At 45.4% G+C, this 22,776-nt stretch overlaps 1 protein-coding gene across 4 annotated transcripts in view; it reads left to right on the top strand.

The window, feature by feature from the left end:
* LOC147030824 (glutamate receptor 3-like) overlaps positions 1-22,776 on the top strand; it is a 121,957-nt gene that overhangs the window by 68,622 nt on the left and 30,559 nt on the right. For all 4 annotated transcript variants that reach the window (XR_015056521.1, XM_085875325.1, XM_085875324.1 and 1 more), the window contains exons 7-13: positions 4,343-4,510; positions 7,174-7,278; positions 7,494-7,601; positions 7,977-8,183; positions 9,217-9,734; positions 18,269-18,467; positions 21,651-21,898. Coding sequence is in view for 3 of the 4 variants with exons in the window: in XM_085875325.1 (XP_085731451.1) it covers positions 4,343-4,510; positions 7,174-7,278; positions 7,494-7,601; positions 7,977-8,183; positions 9,217-9,734; positions 18,269-18,467; positions 21,651-21,898 (1,553 nt within the window). In the remaining variant the exon portion in view is untranslated. The remainder of the gene's footprint in view (positions 1-4,342; positions 4,511-7,173; positions 7,279-7,493; positions 7,602-7,976; positions 8,184-9,216; positions 9,735-18,268; positions 18,468-21,650; positions 21,899-22,776) is intronic.

Raw genomic sequence — 22,776 nt, 5'->3', positions numbered from 1 at the left:
TGTAGACTTCTTTCCTAAGGTTGAGAAATTTCGAGTCAATCTTGATACCTCTTGCATCTGGTGTGATGGCAAAAACCCAGTAATCCTCAAGAACTGTGCTTTGGCCTTCTCCTTTCCTCATTCTTCCCCCAGTCTTTCACTGATGATCTGCCTTTATCTTGGAAAAAGAAGATATGAACTGAGAAAAGGAAGAGAATGGGAGATGGAAGGAGAGAGACAAGAGAGAGGGAGGCAGAGTGTGAAGGGAGTGAGACAAAGTAGAGGGGTTGAGGAGCCTCAAAATAACAAAACGGGAGGAAGGAGGTGTAAGGACAGGGGAAATGGGTCGGTATCAATAATGCTGCCATATTTGCATACATAATAAATGAACAATATGCAAATGAGCACTTAGTGTGGTCAAAAAACTGTGTATAAGAGTGCATGTGACAAGGATGATACTGTTGAATGTTTGCGATGCCACTACTAAATCTTCTTTTGTGTACAGCACGTGGCTGCTGGGGGCATAGCTGTGCTGCTGATGCAGTGCCCCCGATATACTGTAGGTTAGAGCAGGAATTTTTAATTTGTTCAGGGTGCCAGTGATAGCTCGCCGACATTTCGTCAAGGACACCGTGGGATCTTGTACGTCCACCAATTAATGCCGGTAGACGGGAGATCCCTTTTGGGACAGCACACACACTCAGACCTTACCCTGTCTGTGAAACACCAGGGTGGCAGTTTATAGTCAGACTGAAATTTGAAACCAAGATAAACAGCTTGGAGGCAAGTGTGCATACCTTGAGGCTATCCTGCCAACCAACAACTGAACGACTTTAATTCCACTGAGTTACTACTAGTGTAGTCCAGGAGCCCAGAAGGTTTATTCAAGTGAAAAGCGCCAGAACGTTTGACCTCATGGGCTGATGGGGTCATCCACCGACATCACAAAAATGCATTGCTGCCGGGTCTGACCCGTGGCTTTCCCCCCCAAACCACTCAATTAGTGACGCCATTACCGAAAAACCTAATTTCCTCAATATCTAGCAAACTATGCATGATAATATCATGAATATGGTGTCCATACCTATGTTTTCATGGTCACTCATTACCCTGATGCTATGCATATTGCTAGGAAATGTATAGTTTACCACGTAAATGCATGGTTCATCCACTAAATTTGCGACGCCATTACCGAAACCTCACTATCTGAAAAACTGTGTGTGATAATATCACAAATAAGGTGTCTATACCGATATTTTTATGGTCAATCATTACCCTGACACCTGTGTTATTATTGGGAAATGTGTAGTTAACCTCTGCCATCGAAGATGGACGGAGGTTACTGTTTTCACCCGTCTTTTTTGTTTGTTTGTTTGTTTGTGAATAGTATTACGGAAAAATTCCTGGACGGATTTCGACGAAACTTGGTGAGGGGATTAGGTATGGTCCAAGGATCATGCCATTACATTTTGGACTTGGTCCAAAGTACAATATGGCCGCTATGGCGGCTATTTTGAAAAAATATTTGAATTTTTGTTTTTGCATTTCCACATGTTTTAAGTGATTTCCAACCAAAAAAAAAATTTGTTAGAGAAAAAAACCCCAGAAATTTTGCAACTTTTTTTTTCAAAAAAATTTCGATTTTTTCTTTTTTGGCATTTCTACATGCGCGTCGATCTCGTTTAGTTCATTCAATCGTGGTTCAGTAGAGTCTGATCCATTTTGACCTACAATGAATAGGATATCAGGTTCACTTAAGTGACCCAGCAGTATTGGTGGCAGAGGTTTTGCACTCTACCAAGTGCTCCCCCTCTAGTTTACCATGTAAATGTGTAGCCCACCCGCTCATTAAGCGATGCCATTACCGAACAATGATATATGGAAAACTTGCAAATGTGCAGTTCCCATAATTAACTTGATGTCCTCTTGGCATTACAAGTCTTCTCTATCACTTTCGTCACTCTCATCACTGTCCTAACTCCAATCATTATCTGACTCTTCCTCATCTCCTGAATCATCTTCCACGCCATCCCCATCATCCTCATGTGGGGCTGTGAGGGACTCTGGAACTGAACTTCCTGGATACCAGTCTGGTTCAAAGCAGTTTTGAGACAACTTCCATCCATAGTCTGTCGGACTCGCCCCACCAGTTGGATCTGTCTGATCAGCTCTCTTCCAGATTATTGCCACATAGTGCGCCCTTTTCATGTGATTACCAAGTGTCTTGGCGCACGGGGGAAGAGAGGCACGGTTTATCTTCTTTATTCTGGCAAGGGGCTCCTTTTCGTCGCCACCACCCATTCGCATGAACGCCTTGTATCTGGCTTCATTAATGTCAGAGGTTCTGAAGCCATACAGCATGCAGACAAAGGATGTAACAGCTTGGATGTCTACCTCCTCAGCTGTTCGAGATTGCAATGCCATCACATGAGCTGCATCTGAATCCATCCACTGGAAGGGCTTCACTTTGCCCTTTCTGTAGAAACACGATGTGAAATCACAACCAGTCAAGGCATGGAGGCCGATTAGTGCTTCAGTGATACCAGTCTGTTTCTTCTCAATAATGTCAGCTAGTTTAGTGACATCAATGTACCTTCGGTGGTTGCCAGATCCATAGTTCATAATGATGTTGATCCCTTCCGACCTTCCAGAAAGCCCAAGCAGAATGATGAAGACGTCCGTATCAGTGGACCTTACTAGAATGTTACCAGTGGAAATGTTGTTTGCATGAACGGAAATGAGTGTGTCAGCTTCTTCCTGTTGACATTGGAGGTGATTCGGTTCCTCTATTTGCAGCACATCATCCTCGTTGTTCTTCATCTCCATACACACACTACCATGTGAAACATACAGTGTTTTTCTTCCAATAATTGAACCATATTGGAGCTTCTTCCATTCCTCCATTACAACCAGGCAAACTCTTCCTTGAATGATCCACTTTTGAATAACTCTGTGCCACTCTGTCGCTGAGCCTGGTCAGGTCCAGCAATGATGAATGATTGAGGAGTAGTTGAACGACACAGGTTTCGCTCGGTATCTTTGATTGATGGTGACTGGTACTTGTCGAGCATTAAATGGATTTGCTCCCCACGATACAAACATACTTTTGACAAAAGATCCTTTGCTATGGTTGCATATGTGGACTTGCTATGCTGCAGGACGGTTTCATGGAGGATAATACCGCCATCAATCACTGCGGCTGTTATTGGGGGAAGACTGTTGTCATCGAGAAACACTTCCTGTCTGCTTTCAAGTTTCTTTGTGAGAGATGCCTTCTCCTTCTTCAGGGCACGTTTCTTTTCTCCTCTTTCTTTGCAAATTGTACAAACAGGGGCATCATTTGCCATGATCTGTAAATAACAAAAAGGGACAGAGACCAATGCATTATTTGCCACATTGTAACAAAAGACAGAGATTGTACGACTCCAGTAGGCAACTTGCAGGGTGAACTCAACATTTTCAAGCACTAGAGTTGGCATTGTAATATTTCACCATAAAAACGGGTACAGCCACTTATTTGTGATATTATCATGCAGTGTTTTTCAGATATTAATGAAAATGGGTTTTTCCGCAATGGCGTTGCGAACTGAGTGGGTGAACTAAACATTTACACGGTAAACTATACATTTTCTAGCAATAATGCGGGTGTCAGTGTAATGATTGACCATGAAAACAAAGGTGTAGACACCTTATTCGTTATATTATCATGCATATTTTTTTCCAGATATTGAGGAAATTAGGTTTTTCGGTGATGGTGTCACTAATTGAGTGATTTTGGGGGGAAAGCCACGGGTCAGACCCGGCAGCAATGCATTTTTGTGATGTCGGTGGATGACCCCATCAGCCCATGAGGTCAAACGTTCCGGCGCTTTTCACTTGAATAAACCTTCTGGGCTCCTGGACTATTGCGATTTGTTCGTATGTGTGAGTCATGCCATGACGGAGAGATTTCCACCTTAACACCAGTTACAGAGCCTGAACTATACCTCTGCATATCCACTGCTTTGCCACTTATGGTGAAATTATAAGGTTATCATTCAACAATCTTACATACGTTTGTGTGCACATGGATGTTTTAAACAAGGCTATATTATAAATGTAATGTGATGTTAAATGCAACATCATCAATGTAATGACATTATTTAACAAAGCCAAAGCTGCTGGAACCTTTTCACTCTTTGGATGTAATTGCTTATTAAATGCGTGCTCCCGTCTTAGCAGGTCGCCTTAGTGCCATTTCAGGATTCAGCCAAGCGAACCATTCCTTTATCATGGAAGTAAATATCATGCATTTAATTTCCTCCTCACCCTACCCACAGATTTATACTTACCATAAGGCCCTCTCCATGTGCTATCACCCCAGTATACATCGGCTCTCACATACGATGCCGTGCTGGTTCTCGCCGATGCATTCCGCCGTCTGCGTCTCTCCAACACTGACATCATGCGGAGAGGAGTTGTGCCAGACTGCTTGGAGAACCCTGCGGTGCCATGGAACCAAGGTCTTGAAATTGAGCGGGCTCTCAAACAGGTGTTCCGTTTTCATCCACTCTGCCCCTGCTTGCACATGTGCTACGTTTACCCTCACCAGAGAAGAGGGTATTGGATTTGGGTCCGTTTGTCTATCTGTCTGTCTGTTTGCTCATTGGTGAAAATTTTTTGTTGCTAAGTATGTTGGTCTGCAGCATTTTTCTGTCTGTCTGTTTGTCACACAATTTTTGGCCACAGTTTTCAAGCAATCGTTCTGAATTTTTTTGTGTATGTATGTGACCAACAAAGGACAGGAACACTCAATTTTGGTGAATATCCGAATCCGGATCTGAAAATTTTTGAAGTGATTCTTCACCATTGAGAGATAGGGCCAAAAACGATATATAGCACAATACCTCAAAAGTTTAAGGATGGATTCCGACGAAACATGGTGGACAGGTAGGGAGTGCCACCAAGAATAATTGATTCAATTTTAGTGAAGATCCGAATGCAGATCTGGATATGAGAATTATTTCATTTTTAACTGATTCTTCACTATTGAGAGATGGGGCTAAAAACGATATTGCATGACATCTCAAAAAGTTGCAAATGAATTTGGATGAAACGTGGTGGGCATGTTGGGTGTGCGACAAGGACGAGTTGATTCGATTGTGGTGAATATTCGAATCCGGGTCCGGATATGAGAATTTTTAAAGTGATTCTTCACCATTGAGAGATGGGGGCAAAAACTATGTATCACATGAGATCTCCAAAAGTTGTGGACGACTTGTGACAAAACGAGGTGGTCGAGTTGGTTAAGTGACAATAACAAGCCGATTCGATTTTGCTTAAGGTCCAGATTCAGATCCGACCTATCGGTGGTAGACAAAATGTTAACTGTTCAGCCTGGCGGAGGTATGTGCTCAACCGAGTGCTGTTCCATTTCGCCAAGTGTCACTCTATGAGTGATTTTTCATTTGTTTGTTTGTTTGTCCGCACAGAACATGAGTACGGTTTTTCTCTGCAACCGCTTGTCAGAGTGACAGGAAATTTCCATAATCAGAGTGACTACTCATGTTGAATGTTTTAATGATAATTATGATGTCATAGGTCATGTGGTGTGGCAGCCATATTGGAAAAAAAGGAAACAAATTTGACCAATGCATCTCCTTCTTATGGCAGCTGGGCAGCGGGATAGCTATCATTTTGTTGGGGTGCGGATGTACTGCTGATGCTGTGCCCCCATACGAGTACACTGATACTCATTCTGCCAACCTTCGAAGGATGACAGGCTGAGTCAACCTCACCCAGTCTGAATGTCTGAAATCCATTCAGTGGCCAACAGGGTTTGAACTTAGGACTATAAAATCCCAAGCAAGCCACCCTAACTGCTAAGCCAACACCAGGTTTACTCAGTATCGCTGAAACCGCACCGTGGAAAAAAAATTGAAACTTGGCACAGTATTCTACATGGGGAATAAGTGTGATTTTGTATCATGTCATATGTGCCTTCGTTATGACGTCATTATTTCACATGTATAATGCTACATCCGATCAATATGAAAATTTCTGAGGGTCATCTTTGGATAAATTGATAGACTGAAAAAAAATGATGATGCCATCAGTCACGTGATTCTGCAGCCATATATATATATATATATATATATATATATATATATATATATATATATATATATATATATATATATATATATATATATATATTTTATTTTTTTAATCCTTCAAAAATCTTCTTCTCTGAAATGGCTGAACAGATCGAGGCAAACTTTACGGCTATGACCGCCTATTCATGAGGGACAAAACATTACCACCTATGATATCACAGTTCACATGGTTTGGTAGCCATATTGGATTTACCCCAAAATCTTTTTAAATCTTCTTCTCCAGAACGACTGGACAGATTGAGGGGAAACTTCACACATGTTCCCCAAGCCTTCGGGATATCAGGGTGTTCACAAATTATTGATAGGTCACATAGTCTGGCAGCCATGTTGGATTGAAGGAAAATATATTTTTTAATTCTCTTTATTGGCTTCATCAATCGGCGTGAAACTTCAAAATTATGATCTGATAGTGATAGTAAAGATATGTTTTAAATTTCAATCTGATCGGACGCATGGCCTGGCAGCCAGAATTATTAAATTTTTTGAGTCTGGATTCTTTTTGATTTTTTTCTTGTTTTGAATAAGGCTCATTGGGCTGTGCCTGGATGAGTTTGAGGGTACAAGAGTAGCAGCTAAAATTTGAATCCTATCCAGGTTCATCCTGATGACTTCATGTTTGCTTTTTCCTTGTTTAGGTTCCTTCTGATTACTCCAATGCAGGACTGTTCCTATTTAGACTTTCATTTGATTTACATTGAATTAATTTTAATCCCATTCTGAATTCAATTGAATAGTAATAAACGTCATGGGCCAGGGTCAGGTGTCCGATCAAAGTGGGGCGTCTTGGTACCCAGTCATCACTGCCAGCAGTTATAAAGTGGCAGTTCTAATTATGTCTTTTATGTAACACACCAGTACAGAACACCACACAAAAAGAGTCCTGGCGATGGTCTGCAATCTTTGAGTGCTCTTTTTCTTGGTTTGTACATGCATCAGACCGCCGTGATAATCTGCAAAGTCGTTTGGCTAAAATTATAGTTTTCCTTCATGGAACAGTTGGTGTGTTTGCTTATATGTAAGGCCGCTTTGTATGCTCCAGGTGAAGCTGCAGGGGCTGACGACCAATGTACAGTTTGATGGATATGGACGCCGAGTTAACTACACACTTCAAGTCATGGAGCTGCGGCCTGGTGGCTCTCACAAGGTTATGCAAATACACAATCACAATCAGAATACAAACTATCAGTTACACATAAATGCCCCTCAAATAAAACACAAGCAAGTTACACCTCTTTTGGGGTGACATCGTGTGGTCACAAACTTGCTCTAAATGGCTTCCTTCGATGAACGGAGCATCTGCTCTTTGACAATGTTTCGTTTATGTTCTTTAATATGTACATCTTCAATCCCACATTACAGATTGGTGAGTGGAACGAATATGATCGGCTGTTGATGGTGTCTCAGGACCCATCATCCAATGATACATCTGCAACTGCAAACCGCACGGTTGTCGTGGCCACCATAATGGTATACGCTGCGAGGTGTTCATTGATCTTTGTGGTATTATGGACAGCGCTGAACATTAACTACTGGATAAGCCTGATGTTTGCTCCACGGTTGAGGTGGCTGGCTTAAGATCTTAGGGTCTTGAGTTCAAGCCCCCATTGTGTCGTTGAATTAACACCAGGTGGGTCGACTCAGCCTGCAATCCTTCCGAAGTCGGCAAAGCAAAATGAGTACCAGCTTACTGGTAACAGGGGCATTGCATCAGCAGCACCCCCAGTAATGATCTAACCCAGCAGCCACAGGCTGCATACAAATCAATAAAATAACTCCAGGATGTTGAGCTAAAAAGGTGAAATGTGAAACTTACCAGAGCCCAAATTACATTATCATTCACAGGAAGCACCATACGTGATGAGGCGCAAGAACTACGAGCATTATGAAGGTAACGAGCGGTATGAGGGCTACTGCGTTGACCTAGCCAATGAGATCCTGCGTCATGTTGGTCTCAACTACCACCTGGAACCAGTGGCAGATTCACGCTATGGAGAGCTAATCCCAGAAAATAACACCTGGAATGGCATCGTGGGAGAACTTATTTCTGGAGTGAGAAAATTCATCCGACATCCCCAAAACATGGGTCATAAAGTTGGTCCTTATTTTGGAGCACACACTACGTCTTGTATATACCGTACACATTTTCATCATTATTTTATTCAGTACACTGAGCATTTTTCAATTGTAAATGCCCACTATAATAATCACACAGAAAGCTCTTTGATTTGGACATTAAGGAAACTGAACGTATAACCAGGACCGAGAAGGTCAACAGAGGTGTTAGAGGCAGTGGGAGGGGAGAGGTTTCACCCCAACTTACCAGGTTGCAATGCGGCTTCTGAATTTGTTATTTTCTCATGACACTTGTCTTTAAATATTGACAATTTCTCCATTCAATGTACTTTACATGAAAAGCACATCGTTTAAAAGTGGTGTACTATCTGGCCCCGCTATTCGCTGATTTGCTATTCGTGGACCCCGTGTGGGGTTGATATAATGTGACTTGCTTCTCCACTTGTGCCCTATGCTTCGCGTATTTGCATTTTTTTTTTTTTTGCATTTTCGTGTTTTTTTTCTTTGGGAGGTTTGCGGGTGTATTCGCAGTTTTTCATGGGATTTTAAAAATTTTGTCCATTATGAATCACGAACCGCTGGGAACCTATCCCCCTTTTTCCCATTGAAACAATGCCCTGACATTCGTGGCTTCAACAGTCGCGGCATTTTCCAGGAATGTGCATCTCCCGCGAATAGCAGAATCCGACAGTATACTGCTTTGCACTTCACTTCACAGTAAGCGACGAGGTTGTCTAAAAAGTCAACTACAGTACGTATACTTTGTACCATGGGGGTATTTATTTTTTGGAAAAAGGAAGCGAGACTGGGAGGATAGTAGAGAAATGTATCGCTGGTAGAGGTTAGTTATTGAGGAGGGGGATAAATTGGAATGTGGCATGTATGAGGGGAAGCTCCACCATCGTTACACATGTGATATATAGATGCCACCTTCTGTGAGTTAAACCTGAGGTCGAAGTCATCAATAAATAATTATTAGGTGTTTGTTTTCCCTATACCATCTCCATAGAAGGCAGACATCGCAGTTGCCCCTCTGACCATCACCCTCGTGCGTGAAGAGGTTATCGACTTTTCCAAGCCATTTATGACCTTGGGGATCTCGATCATGATCAAGAAGCCTCAAAAGTCTAAGCCTGGGGTGTTCTCTTTCCTCGACCCACTCGCCTATGAAATCTGGATGTGCATCGTGTTTGCGTACATTGGTGTCAGTGTGGTGCTATTCCTTGTCAGCCGATTCAGTCCTTATGAATGGCGTGGTGACCCGGCCGCGCCGCAACCGCCACCAAATATGACTGCCCTACTGCCCGAGGATGCTCTTCCGCTCGCGTCCGGCCCTCCTACAATGCCACCGCCGGGGTCTGTGCCCACTCAGACGTTGCTACTCACCCCACCGGAAATGAGCGGTGGTCCAGGAACTGGCACTCTTCTACCCCCGCCGCCTTCAACTGCAAATGAGTTTGGGATCTTCAACTCCCTGTGGTTTTCCTTGGGAGCGTTTATGCGACAGGGATGTGACATCTCACCCAGGTATGATCACGTACCTCCATGCTCCTGGTGCTTGTTACATCTGAACACAAAACATGGTTTTCACTCGATTGGTATTGGTGGAAGACCATGGATTTTCTGTTGTGAGTTCAGGTGATAGAAAGTTTTATAACTGTTTTGCTTTGTGATGGATTGTCTATCGGTCCAGCACTCCAGCTGGTCATTTGAATAATTAATTATGGGATGCTTTTGTTGCCTTTGTTTTCTTTTCCAATTTTTCAAGCATGGAATGGCATCGTGGGGGGAACTCTGATATTACTCATATGTTTGTGATTTTTGTCCACTTATTGCTCTTCGTTTTTATTCTGCGTACTTAATTTTTTTTAAACTTACTGTTGGTTTGTCCTCTTCACAAAATATTAAACTTGTTAATCTTCAAAGTTATTTTGTCTTTCCATGAACTTCTACTAGCTTCTGATTTATGCTGATCCTTTGTCGACATGTTGTTCTCTCTTCTAGTATTTGATTTGTTTTTCTTCTTCTTCTTCATCTTTCATATGCAGCACATGGTTGCAGGTAGTATCATTTGCTGGGGTTGCCACTTTGCTACTGATGCAGTGCCCCTTTAGGTTAGCGCAGGAATTTCTAATTTGTTCACGGTGCCGGCGATAGCTCGCCTACTCTTTGCGAAGGACACCTTGGGATCTTTAATGTCCACCAACTAATGCCGGCAGATGGGACACACAGTTTAAAGCCCATCCGAGGGATGGCACACACATTGATGAATCACCCTGCCCGTGAAACACCAGGATGACATGTTTTAGCTGGGTCGGGATTTGAACCTTCGACAGCACAGAGGAGAATAGTATTGGACTGCTCCTTTTTATCATGGCATCCATCAGAGCTGTGCCTCGTTTAGGATTTTTAAAATGACATAACATGAGTAGTTTCTAAAATATATTGTTACGAATTTGGAACCTTACTGCACACAACAGCCAGAGTCCCTATAGATCAGTTATATCGGTAAGTACGTGTTTTTAGTTTGGGTCCCGTCCCTAGTGTAATGGGAATTAATTGTACGTGCGCTGCGGAGTTATTTTGATAGTCAGGGTTTTCTTTTACATTTTTACATCACTTGCAACAATAACACCTTCGCTCCATCCTGACGCCACAACACTCGCGGTGGGCGGAGTTCAAGAAGGACTTGGCGTCTCTCTCGCCCAATCAGAGAGATGCGAGCAAGTTTGCCGTCGGTCGGCCAATGAGAGCCAATGCAGGACAATGTTACTCCTCTTCCTGTTTGAGGGGCGGTCCGCCGTGATGCCCGCCACGCCCCCCCCCCCCCGGTCCAATCAGCGGACTTGGCGCCCCTTTTGGCCAATCACGGGGGCGACGAGTACATTTGCGCGCCAAAACCGTCCAGTGAGGGAGAGCGGGTCGGAGGAGGCGGCCCCTCCCCTCTCGAGAAGGAGTGAATAATCGTTCGGCATGATCCGACTGATGAAGAGTTGGTTTTGGTCTGCCAGATCGCCCCGGATTGCCTGGCCTTGCCTGCTGGCGCTCGCTGCCTCATCCACGCTCGCGCTGGTTGGCGACCGCCCTTCATCCTCCATCCCGGGTGCTTGGAGTGGCATCGTGGTTGCGGGTTCGAGTCCCACCGGTCCAGGCGTCGAAGACCAGACGAGGTGGACAGGCCCAAGATAGCTCTGGTTTCCAGGTCATCTTCCCTCGAGCTGGGAACCTTCAATTATGACCATTGAGGTCCATCTTCTTTTGGGTATTTGTGTGTGCGTGTGTGTGTCCTTGGGCCCCGTCTATAAGTAGAAACTGTTAAGTGCCTGTGTTCATTGTACATTGCATTCGTTATAGTCGCGATAACTCTGCTCTTTGTGTGTCCCATTCCCCCCATTGTAAAATATATATACCCCTCTTGTTAAATGTATCAGCTCGTTTCTGTGCTTCTTTCATTGGCTTAGCTAACACGGTGCATGTTGGGAAATTGGGAAACGGTAAATTGTGCAGTTGGACGGACGGGTCTTGGTAACCATCCGCTCGGGTTACGCACGGTTTGAGCACGATAACGGCTCGTTCCACTCGAGGCCTGCCGAGGGTGTGAATTCCCCGGTAGCTTTGCTGCGTGGATACTTAGGTATATTGAAGTTGGTAATTAACCCTATTCCACACGGCCGAATTATTGGCGATTCACGGTCCTATAAGGGACCCGTGCCTTTTGGAGTTCTCCGAGGAGCACCATCTAGATTCCAGGTGTTCGGTGGAGCCGACTCTACTGTTCCATCTAGCGGTCGTGCTCGCCGCCGACACCCGGCTCCACAACAATCGGTGATCAGGAGTGCGATTCGGCCCCACCGCCTCCACAAAATTCACGGGATTAGGATCAGGGGTGTTGGGAGCAAACCCCATTTCCCCCAAATTACGAGCATTTAAAATTTTATTCTCAACACGCAACATGGCGAAACAAGATGGGCTGAAGCAGGTGGGTTTAGAGGTAGATGTAGTGTTAGACGAACCCATGGTCCAGGACACCACCCCTGTGCAAGAACTTTCCCCGCAGCCAAACCCAGAAGGGATATTAGGAGTGGCAGGGGCAGCGTATGACACCACCCCCCCCGCCCTCCGCCCCCCATCAACTTTTCTCCCCGATCCCGGCCGTTTCCGCCCACCATCATGGCGGATCGGCTCCGTCATTTGACATGAGCCAGCTGTTGGAAATTTTGACGCAGAAAATGGATGACATGAAGCAGGGTTTGGAGCGCAAAATGGAGGCGAACGCGCGCGATATGTAACGGATAGATGCCAAAATGGAAGCGAACGCGCGCGATATGTAACGGATAGATGCCAAAATGGAGGTGAACATGCAGGCACTGGGGGGGGGGGGTGATATGCGAACGCAGCGAACCCCATGCAGAGCATGGGGTTTAGCCTCTAGGCAGGGCAAGAGGCAATGAGGGCAAACTTGAAGGAGGTGAGTGGCGAAATGCGGACGTGGGCAAGAAAATGGCGGCACCACGTGGCGAAACGATCAAGTCAGGAGGGAGTACAAAATGTGTCCGGCCCGCGATGGAGATGGGTTAGGTCGAGGGGACGAGCGACACCACGACAATAATTGGGGAAATGTGTAGGGTGAGACACGAGGGGACGAGCGACATCACAGAATTAAAAGGGACGACGGAAAAATTTACAGAGACACAAAGGGAGATGCAGGATTATGAAATTAAAAACGAGCACACACAGGTAGGGATAGTGGGGGACAATGAGGTTCAGCATGGGGAATGTCTCGTGACCTGGTTTGAGCATCAGGTTAACCTCCCTCAGGAACAGGGGGAGATGGTAAGCTCTCTCGAAGCAGATCGCGGTGAGGTGAGTCCGGTTGGGCCATGCGAGGTTGAGCGGGTGAGCGATGCGAATGAGTGCACGCGGAGCTTGGGTGGTATGGAAACCCCGGGATTTCTTGTGGAAACGCGAATCCCCGATGTGATTGTCCCGGAGTGGGTGTTGAAGTGTATGAGTGTGTCAAAATGTGTGTCAAGAGGTGTGCAGAATGCGAGTGTCATGGCGTGCGTTAGTGCATGCGAGGAATTGGTACATGGACTGACCCAGACGGGACACATGAGTGGCGAGCTAAATAGGCCACAAAGGGTTAATTTGGCTACTGCGCCGGGTTCGCGCGATGGCGCGTACGAGGTCCATGGCGCATTTCGCGCATGGCCTGCACACGCACGTATTCGCGATCCGGCCCAGAAACGTTCCACGTCGGACACGAGCCGGCCACGCGGACGGCGAAAATGTAGGTGAGCGTGGTATGAATTTGGAACGGACGGGTCTACATGTGAGCGCATGTGCGAAGCTCCCCATGCTGCGTGCCGTGTGTTCTGTTCGCGGAAAATGTGGAGCGGGTTCCCAGGACGATACACTCGGGCTGGCCTACACCGGAAACCGCGCAGGTTCGGTGTGCGAGTGACATCATCGGCGTGAGTTACGGGCGAGTGGCGCATGTCAGTTCGCATGGCGGACCCCTCGAAAGCGAGCGCTCGGTGCAATTGGCAGGGTGACGTCATGGTTGCACGTATCGCCCGATGGAAGGGATGAACGGGCAAGCTGTAGACCGCCGCCTTGGCGGTGCAAGAAAAAAAACACCCTCGCTCCAAGTACACAGCCCGGTGTTTGGGCAAAGAAGCATTCATTAGCGGGATGGGTTTAGCTTAGATAGACTGGCCTCATGGGAGCATGAACCGTCCTCCATGGGGCCCGTGGACTAGTTAGTGGGTATTTAGTTCAGATTTAGAATGGGAAATGGATTTTGGGAGACATGGACGGACATGGAATGTGTAGTGGGGTCGTAGCTTAGCTACGTAGATTAAATGGACGTGCATTAGTTAAAGGGACGACGAGGGAGCACAAGATAGTTAGGGGAACATAGGTAGAGTGTGGAGTGAATTGGAAAATGGAAATAGTTTACAATGAATGAGTGTGGGTCAGCGGGCCTGAGTGAATGAATGGAACGAATGTGGAATGCATGGTGCGAATGAATGAGTGGGGGGAGGAGTGAAACCCACCCAAGTGACCCCGTGGGTCAGTGTAATGTTTGTTAAATTTACCAAAAGGAGGTCGTTCTGTGCTGGTGGTGTATGAAGGCACGAAACCCATTTGGAGGGGTGCAGGAGTCCATGGACCGGCTGAGAGCGTGGCTGTTGAAAGATGAGTATTGAGTAGAGGGCACCCCGGGCACCGGACAGTCGGCCAGAGTAAGCCAAGGGTCCAAAGGACCGGAATAGTGTCGTGGCCACGGGCCACCCTCGGAAAGGGACCCGGAGCGCCAAAATTCCACGTGGGCATTGGAGGGGGGGGCAATGCCAGGGAGGGCAACCTCCCACGTTCATAGGGAGCAGGAAGGCTCGGAAACAGCCTCAGGGCCCGGGGGTGCCATAGTTGGAGATTCGGCAGAGGGGGAATCCCTGCCATGTGAGCCACGCTGCCCAGCCATGAAATTGTGCAAGGGCACGAGTGAAAATCTTTGTGGCAAGGCCCAAATTTATAATGGACACCAACACAGGCGACGGGAATCATGGTTGTTAGAACCTATAGTTTAAAGTGACAGGCTTTTTGAAAAGCCCTGGGGTATTTTAAAGTTAATAAATGCTCGGATAGTTAGGAAATGTACCCCTTCGCACCATCCATCCCTTCACCCTCCGTAGGCCGCTGGACCCACCTTGGTAAGATGGCTGAACTATGTGGGAGGCCATTCTGAGGCTTTGTTTGGGCCTCGAAACAGGACGTTAGCCTCTTCCCTATTCCTCTCCAAAATAGGAACGTAGGGGTTGGGAGTTGATTGACAGGATAGGTGAGCCGGACAAAGACAGAAAGGGGGTTAGGGAGATGCAATTATAAGAAAAAAATAAAATGAAATAAAAAGGGGCTAAATTTTGTTGTTTTCTTGTTGCAAACTAAGGGAGTGGGTATGGACAGAGACAGGCAAAGGCGATAGGTTGGGGGAGACAGTAGGGTAGGTCCGAGCCCGCTTTCGGAGCGGCCGGCACCACCGCACTCCCTTCACACAACCTCACGGAATGAGACCAGAGGCTGGCCAGCTTCACATGCCGGCCTGTTGTGCTACAGCTGCTGGTCCGCATCTGCCTTGCCATGCCTTTGTTGCCTGCCTTTGCCATGATCCCATGCCTGCTACCCCTGTTTGCATTTCCCCTGTGTTCACCATCACCATGTGCGCCAGGACCATCGCCAGTGTTTTGCAAGGACTGCCCTGCAGGCAGCCACATCAATGGGACTGCATTGAGCAGCCTGTGCGTTCATTTGTATTGCATCCAGTCCATCCCCATCCATTCTCCTGTGCCAGAGACTTCGTTTGAGCCGCAGAATTGTTGACTTTGTTGTGCTTTTTATCCCACAAATGACAGGTCCTGGGCCATGGTTAGTGTAAATATTAGTGAAGATTGTAAATAAGTTATTAACCCACCTGTGTGTCTGTCTTAGTGCCGGTAATGTAGTTAAGTCGTCTGTGAGATCTGTTAGTTGAGTTACACAGCGCACTAGGCTATTTCTTTTTGGGACATGAATGGAAAAAAAGTCGCACTCAGGGATCCGAAGGTAAAATGTACTCGGGGAAAACTTACACATGCTGGTCACACGCAAATTTGACGACTCGTGACGAGTCTAAAAAGGGGAGGGGGTAGTGTTACGAATTTGGAACCTTACTGCACACAACAGCCAGAGTCCCTATAGATCAGTTATATCGGTAAGTACGTGTTTTTAGTTTGGGTCCCGTCCCTAGTCTAATGGGAATTAATTGTACGTGCGCTGCAGAGTTATTTTGATAGTCAGGGTTTTCTTTTACATTTTTACATCACTTACAACAATAACAACACCTTCGCTCCATCCTGACGCCATTAACGCTCTCGGTGGGCAGAGTTCAAGAAGGACTTGGCGTCTCTCTCGCCCAATCAGAGAGATGCGAGCGAGTTTTCCGTCGGTCGGCCAATGAGAGCCAACGCAGGACAATGTTACTCCTCTTCCTGTTTGAGGGCGGTCCGTCGTGACGCACGCCACGCCCCCCCCCCCGGTCCAATAAGCGGACTTGGTGCCCCTTTTGGCCAATCATGGGGGCGATGAGCGCATTTGCACGCCAAAACTGTCCAGTGAGGGAGAGCAGGTCGGAGGAGGCAGCTCCTCCCCTCTAGAGAAGGAGTGAATAATTGTTCGGCGCGATCCGACTGGTGAAGAGTTGGTTTTGGTCTGCCGGATCGCCCTGGATCGCCTGGCCTTGCCTGCTGGCGCTCGCTGCCTCGTCCGCGCTCGTGCTGGTTGGCGTCCGCCCTTCATCCTCCGTCCCGGGTACTTGGAGTGGCATCGTGGTTGCGGGTTCGAGTCCCGCCGGTCCAGGACGTCGAAGACCACACGAGGTGGACAGGTCCAAGATAGCTCTAGTTTCCAGCTCATCTTCCCTCGAGCTGGGATCCTTCAATAAAGACCGTTGAGGTCCATCTTCTTTTGGGTATTTGTGTGTGCGTATGTGTGTCCTTGGACCCCGTCTATAAGTAGAAACTGTTGAGTGCCTGTGTTCATTGTACTTTGCATTCGTTATAGTCGCGATAACTCTGCTCTTTGTGTTCCCATTCCCCCTATTGTAAAATAAATACGCCTCTTGTTAAATGTATCAGCTCATTTCTGTGCTTCTTTCATTGGCTTAGCACGGTGCATGTTGTGAAATTGGGAAGCGGTAAATTGTGCATTTGGTCTGGCGGCTCTGGTAACTCGCTCTGTTACACCGGATCCGAGCCGTTACCCGCGACTCCGATCGGACAGAGTCGGCCGAGGGTGTGGTTTCCCCGGTAGTTGGACGGCGTGAGTACTTAGATAAATTGGAGTTTGACAAGTGGACCCTACCTCACGCCGTCGAAATATTGGCGACCACGGTCCTGTAAGGGACCCGTGCCTTTCGGAGTTTCCGAGAAGCACGATCTAGATTCCGGGTGTTCGGTGGAGCCGACTCTAGTGCTCCATCTCGCGGTCATGCTCGCCGCCGACACCCGGCTCCACAACAATATTCTTTTGGCCCTGGATCATAATTATTTGGCCTGGCAGATGACCTCGAGGTACGCACACTCGACTGTAAGCTGTCTAACCTGGGTTTGAGTTTTGAGTCCATCGTGAAGACTGATCTATCGCCGGCACTATGAACCGATTACAAATTCCTACCCTAACTGTTTAGTCGAGCATCAGGCCTGGCCAGCCAGTTTGTGAAAGACTTTGATCCTTCGGCCAATGAAAATCATCCTCCGGCCAACCCCACAAGAACATGGGAAATATTGTGGCCATAAAAGAAGAAGAAGAAGAAGAAGAAGAAGAAGAAGAAGAAGAAGAAGATGATGATCACAATGATTGTTGAGACATCTCGATCCATTGCGATGATAAGAGGTGCCTCCAATCCTTTCTGGGTGCAGCTGTCAGAATGTAGAAAAACAATTTCAGTGTGCTTGCACCCATTGGCCTTCTCTTTTTTTTTTAAATGTTTATGATCCATTAGTCGATGTTAGTTTGGGTTGGCTCCTCTTTACCAGTATATACTTATAGATTTTGAACATCTTTTTTTTGCTATTTTTCTCTTCCAAGTTGGTGGTATTGGGTTGGTCTGTTTAACATTCCCATGGGAGCCACTGGGTCATGATGCCTAGAATCCAGGTTCAAACCACATATAATATATATATATATATATATATATATATATATATATATATATATAATATATATATATATTTGAATCCATTGTCTACTAATATTCTTGTAATTCACATTAAGGTACACTGAATGTTTACTCATGTCCTTTACCTGCATGTGGTTTATGTACAGGCTCGACAATGAGCTTTAGATCAGTGTTAAGGTGACAAGGCCACCCTTTTTCTCCTATTGAATATAATGTCATGTGAAACTTCTTAGATGTGAGACATTTTGGTTAAAAATAATTTTCTATGAAGGTGTGGATACTCTTATTTGTTTGCATTTGATGAAACGTCATATTATGAAAAGTTTGTTGGTGTGGTGTGCAGATCACTGTCAGGGCGCATTGTCGGTGGTGTATGGTGGTTCTTCACTCTTATTATCATCTCTTCATATACTGCAAATCTCGCAGCCTTTCTGACCGTGGAACGCATGGTTTCTCCCATCGAGGGAGCTGAGGACCTGGCCAAGCAGACGGAGATAGCTTACGGCACCGTCCAATCCGGATCTACCAAGGATTTCTTTCGGGTGAGAGGCCAGATGCATTTCATTGCTTGCCAATACTTTTGTCGTTGAACGTATTTCTATTGAGGATTGGAGCCCTGGTTTCCTCTAAAAATATATTTTAATTTCAGCAACTAACTCATTTATTCAACCACTTCAATTCATTTGTTTATTCGACATTGAAACTTGTGTAAGCGTCGCTTGATGGTCTATTATAAAAATGCACAATTTCCTGGTATTATTCTATTGTTCCCACAGCTCCAAGCTCCCACACCTTTAAGTCACACGAGCAACATAAAACTTTCTGATGACTTTGTGGTTTGAAAGATACTTTTTGGTGCAGGTGATATGCTTTAATGCTCAGATGCGGATTGAGCTGCTTATGGATCTGTTGCAACTGAACTGATCTTTTTAAGTAAGAACACGTCTGGCAAGCCGAAATTTTTTGATGTGCACAATCGACCACAAAGTTAGTGTCATACTAACACAATTAGAGTCGTCGTTCATACAATCACAAGATTCCTCAACGTGACTTGGTGGAAGCGAATAAACCAATAAACCTGGAAAGGTCAATATATTCACTACTTCTTGCTCGGCGTTGAGCAGCATCGTGTTGCTCAGCTCAGCCTGTCTCGGCCCATATTGTCCAGTAGAGATCTCTTGATGCCCTTCATTTTTACTCGATGGTTTTTCATCACCTCATTTGAACAACGGCATTGTCAAATAGATCCACAAAGCAATTAAGGCATTCTGGAATGCTCTTTCGAGGTTGTTGATGTGTATGGTTGTGAGAATGTCCTGTGGTGTTCGATGGCTTTTCTGGATGATCCTTGGGGAAGAGCTCGCAACTGCATCCACTCATCAAAGATACCATCATCTCGGTTTTTTTCTTGTAGAATTGCACCACATTTCCGAGAGACTTCGCTGCTCTCTCATTGTCTTGTGCTGTCAGGATTGCAAACCGACTGTCACTTCTTCTGCCCAACGATCATTGCCCGTGACACCAGGTGGCAGTTGGCCTCTCTCACCACCACATTGACATACATTAAAACGACGATGCTTTTGGATGTGGTTCGATTGACGTTGATGGTTCATTCATTTTGACAACTTCACATGTGTTTTCACACTCGGTGTAAGCTTAGTTAACCTTATCTGACTGTATTCTTTTATCTGTCGATTTGGCCTAGTAATTGCTATATTACAACTCATTCAATCTATGGCACTACATGCTTGCCATGCTTGATAGGCTCCCTACAGCATGATTAGTGATATTATCAATTTGTTACTCATTGGTGTATGATGAAATTGCCAACAATCCAATGCGATAAATGGATTTCCTCTGGTTTATCCCACATGCATTGGTTGGTGCCCCCCAGGTCATTAGGCCTGTTGGCGTCGCAACAAACTTAATCTCTTCCGTGTTTGGTTTTGCTGTATGTTATTGTGGTTGTTTTTTCTTTTCGTTTCTTTTAAGGTGAGGATTTTGTGAAGTTGACACTTTTTCATACAAGATTAAGGCTCATGGTAGAGCGAGGAGACCGAGGATAAAAAGGCAATGAACTGACAGTTGGGCAACAGTTGGACACAATAATAAAAGTTCCTTACAAGGAACTTCAACGAAGGAAGCCATTATAGGTTCATCAAGCACAATGGTTGCCAACCTGTGCTTGTTTGTCCGTGCTATATCCTTTTTAAATACTAAGTATCAAGCAAGGAAGCAACACCTACCATTTCTGTTCTTCTGTATAACTTGGCTGGGATTCAAATAACCACTCTCCCAGTCTCAGAACAACCATTACCCCACCGAGTCTGGCTCGATAAGCAAAGGAATGAACAAACAGAAAAAGAGGAGAACAAAGAGGGGAGGAAACGGTAACCTGTAAGTAAGAGGGTTGGGTTAGGTAGGGTCGGTATAAGTAGAAATTATTGTGGGTATAGATGCGAGGTGACATGAGATGGTGGTGTACTGCCTGCTTGAAACGCTGTACGAAAGAGTAGGATTGAACAGCCTCAGCAAGGCAGTTGCACAAACGGGAGAAAGGAGGAATAAAAAAGTGGAGGTGTGCAGTAAGTTTGACTTTTGGGAATTTAATAAGGACTGGATTTAATGAGGGGTGATGGGAAAAATGGGTGCATCCCGGAGGAGCTGAGGAGGGTCGGAGGACTGAGACCAGACCAGAGGGGAAGCGGTAAACAACAGATGTCACTGACCTTCCTGTGATGTGTGAGCAGCACGCTTTGGCTTTGTGCTTCAGCCTCATCACGGGAGATTCCAATAATGTTGAGAACTTTAGATTCCACAGAATCCAGGAGAGACTGATGTGATACTGTGGCGCCAGAACATACAGGAGAGCAGTACTCCATTGAGGTACAGCCAAAGACCTTATCGACTGAATAGTTCCGATTTTTCAAGGAAAGACTTCCATTAATCTAAGATGGCTTTACACCAACTACCTTTCTATTATTCAAGATGTTGGTATATTGAAAGCTACCAGTTTTTCAAGATGGCAGCATACTGCCCTGTCTTGTCCAATGTATTGTTTCTTTGAAATTCTTTCCACTCAATCATGCTATCTGCAGCTTCTCGACCTCTTATTTGCTTAGGCTCATTTGCACCACGTTTTGGAGGCCACTTGGGACCAGGCAGGGCTACGTGAAGTTGTGTTCACAAAGCAAGTCATGGGTGGGGCATTGAGTGACATGTCACCCGCTCAAATACCAATTCTACTGCGGCTGGTTCAGGCTGTGTACTAGTGACCATTCGACATCATTATGGTGTCGTCATCGTGCAACTTGATTTCGGAGATGAAGGAGAAAAAAAAACGTCGCTATTTCCCAAGTCTGTGCCGGTGAAAAGTTTGTACAGGTTTTGGCAAACCTTGCAGGAGCAGCTGTTGCTTTTGCTCTGAAGGGATGAGTCTGTACATCATCAGTTTAGTGCATGATGTCACAGGTTAAAAAATGTGTGATGTATTATTTATTGGTGCCAGGGATTGTGTGAACACCAAATGCGCTTTCACGATCACCGACAACCCAGTCCTAAGTGGCCTCGAAGACGTTGCGTAAACGAGCTTTTTGTCCCACTATCTTGGGGTCAGTGTTTGAGAAAGAGGAATCCAAAGTTCAGTAAGCAAGTATTGTTAATCTGTTTCACAATCCTTCACATTTGTTTTTGATTCAATACTCTGTCACATGACTGTCTCCCAGCGCTCTGGAATTGCCGTTTATGAGAAGATGTGGTCATACATGAAGTCTGCAGAGCCTTCAGTGTTTACAAAGAAAATACCTGAAGGTGTGGCACGTGTGCGCAAGTCCAAGGGAAAGTATGCATTCCTGCTCGAATCGACGATGAATGAGTATATTGAACAGCGCAAGCCTTGCGACACCATGAAGGTTGGAGGAAACTTGGACTCCAAAGGCTATGGCATCGCCACACCAAAAGGCTCCCCACTCAGGTATCAACGAGCTCCATATTCGCTTCCTGCGCTTACTGCCTCGGCTTGAATATGGCTTTTGCTTCTTCTTTTTCACCTGTGCTGTTATCTTTTTCACATTGTCTGACACACTGTTCTTATCAAGACTTGACTCCAACATTATAAGACAGTAAAGTTTGGTCCGATGTGAATTTAATTTCTGTGAGCCGAGTCCCTCAATTTAACTTCTCAAATGATGATGTTTATCCTGTACCTGCCATTTCCCTGTGTTCATGTTGCATGCTTGCTTCAAGAACTCCTGCCTGACATGTCATGTAAAAGGTCGCAGCCTGCGTAAACGGTATCTACATATTAGGTACACAAAAATAGCAGATTTATTTTTGACCCCGCTCCAAAAACCTCCTTTCTTTTAAGCCTCAAACGTCCTCCTTTTACCCCTAAAATCCTGCAACCTTAGTTCTGCTTTCTCTTTCTTCCTTCCAAACCCCCTTGACATCCATTTTATCCTTTATCTTTCCCCCTTTTCTCTTTGGTATCTTAATTGTTTGTTTGTTTTTCAATTTACACCTCTCTCTTCTGTTGTGTGCGGAATATGTTGATAGCCTCGTAGGCAAAGTATAATAATGTATACAATGGAAATTAGGCCACAAGACACTGGAAATTGGATTCTGGGGAAATTAAAAAAATTCGTTATGACCTTATTCAAAATAGTGTGTTAATAATGAGGCAAGCAGTATTAAAAAGTATTGAGTAGAAGGCAATGCATCCAAGAAAATTTTATTTTGTGCAGTGCGATGCTTCATGAAAAATACATCAGAAAGGATCGTTTAGCAAGTGCATTCAAAAATGTGGAATGGGCCGCTAATTACATCATCATTGGAAAAGTCTGACATTGGCCA

This window comes from Eptatretus burgeri, chromosome 3, assembly GCF_056783735.1.
Source record: "Eptatretus burgeri isolate ZD-2024b chromosome 3, Ebu_testis_v1, whole genome shotgun sequence".
Lineage (NCBI taxonomy): Eukaryota > Metazoa > Chordata > Myxini > Myxiniformes > Myxinidae > Eptatretus > Eptatretus burgeri.
The sequence above is the reverse complement of the archived record's forward strand: the minus strand, read 5'-3'. Positions and strand labels throughout refer to the sequence as shown.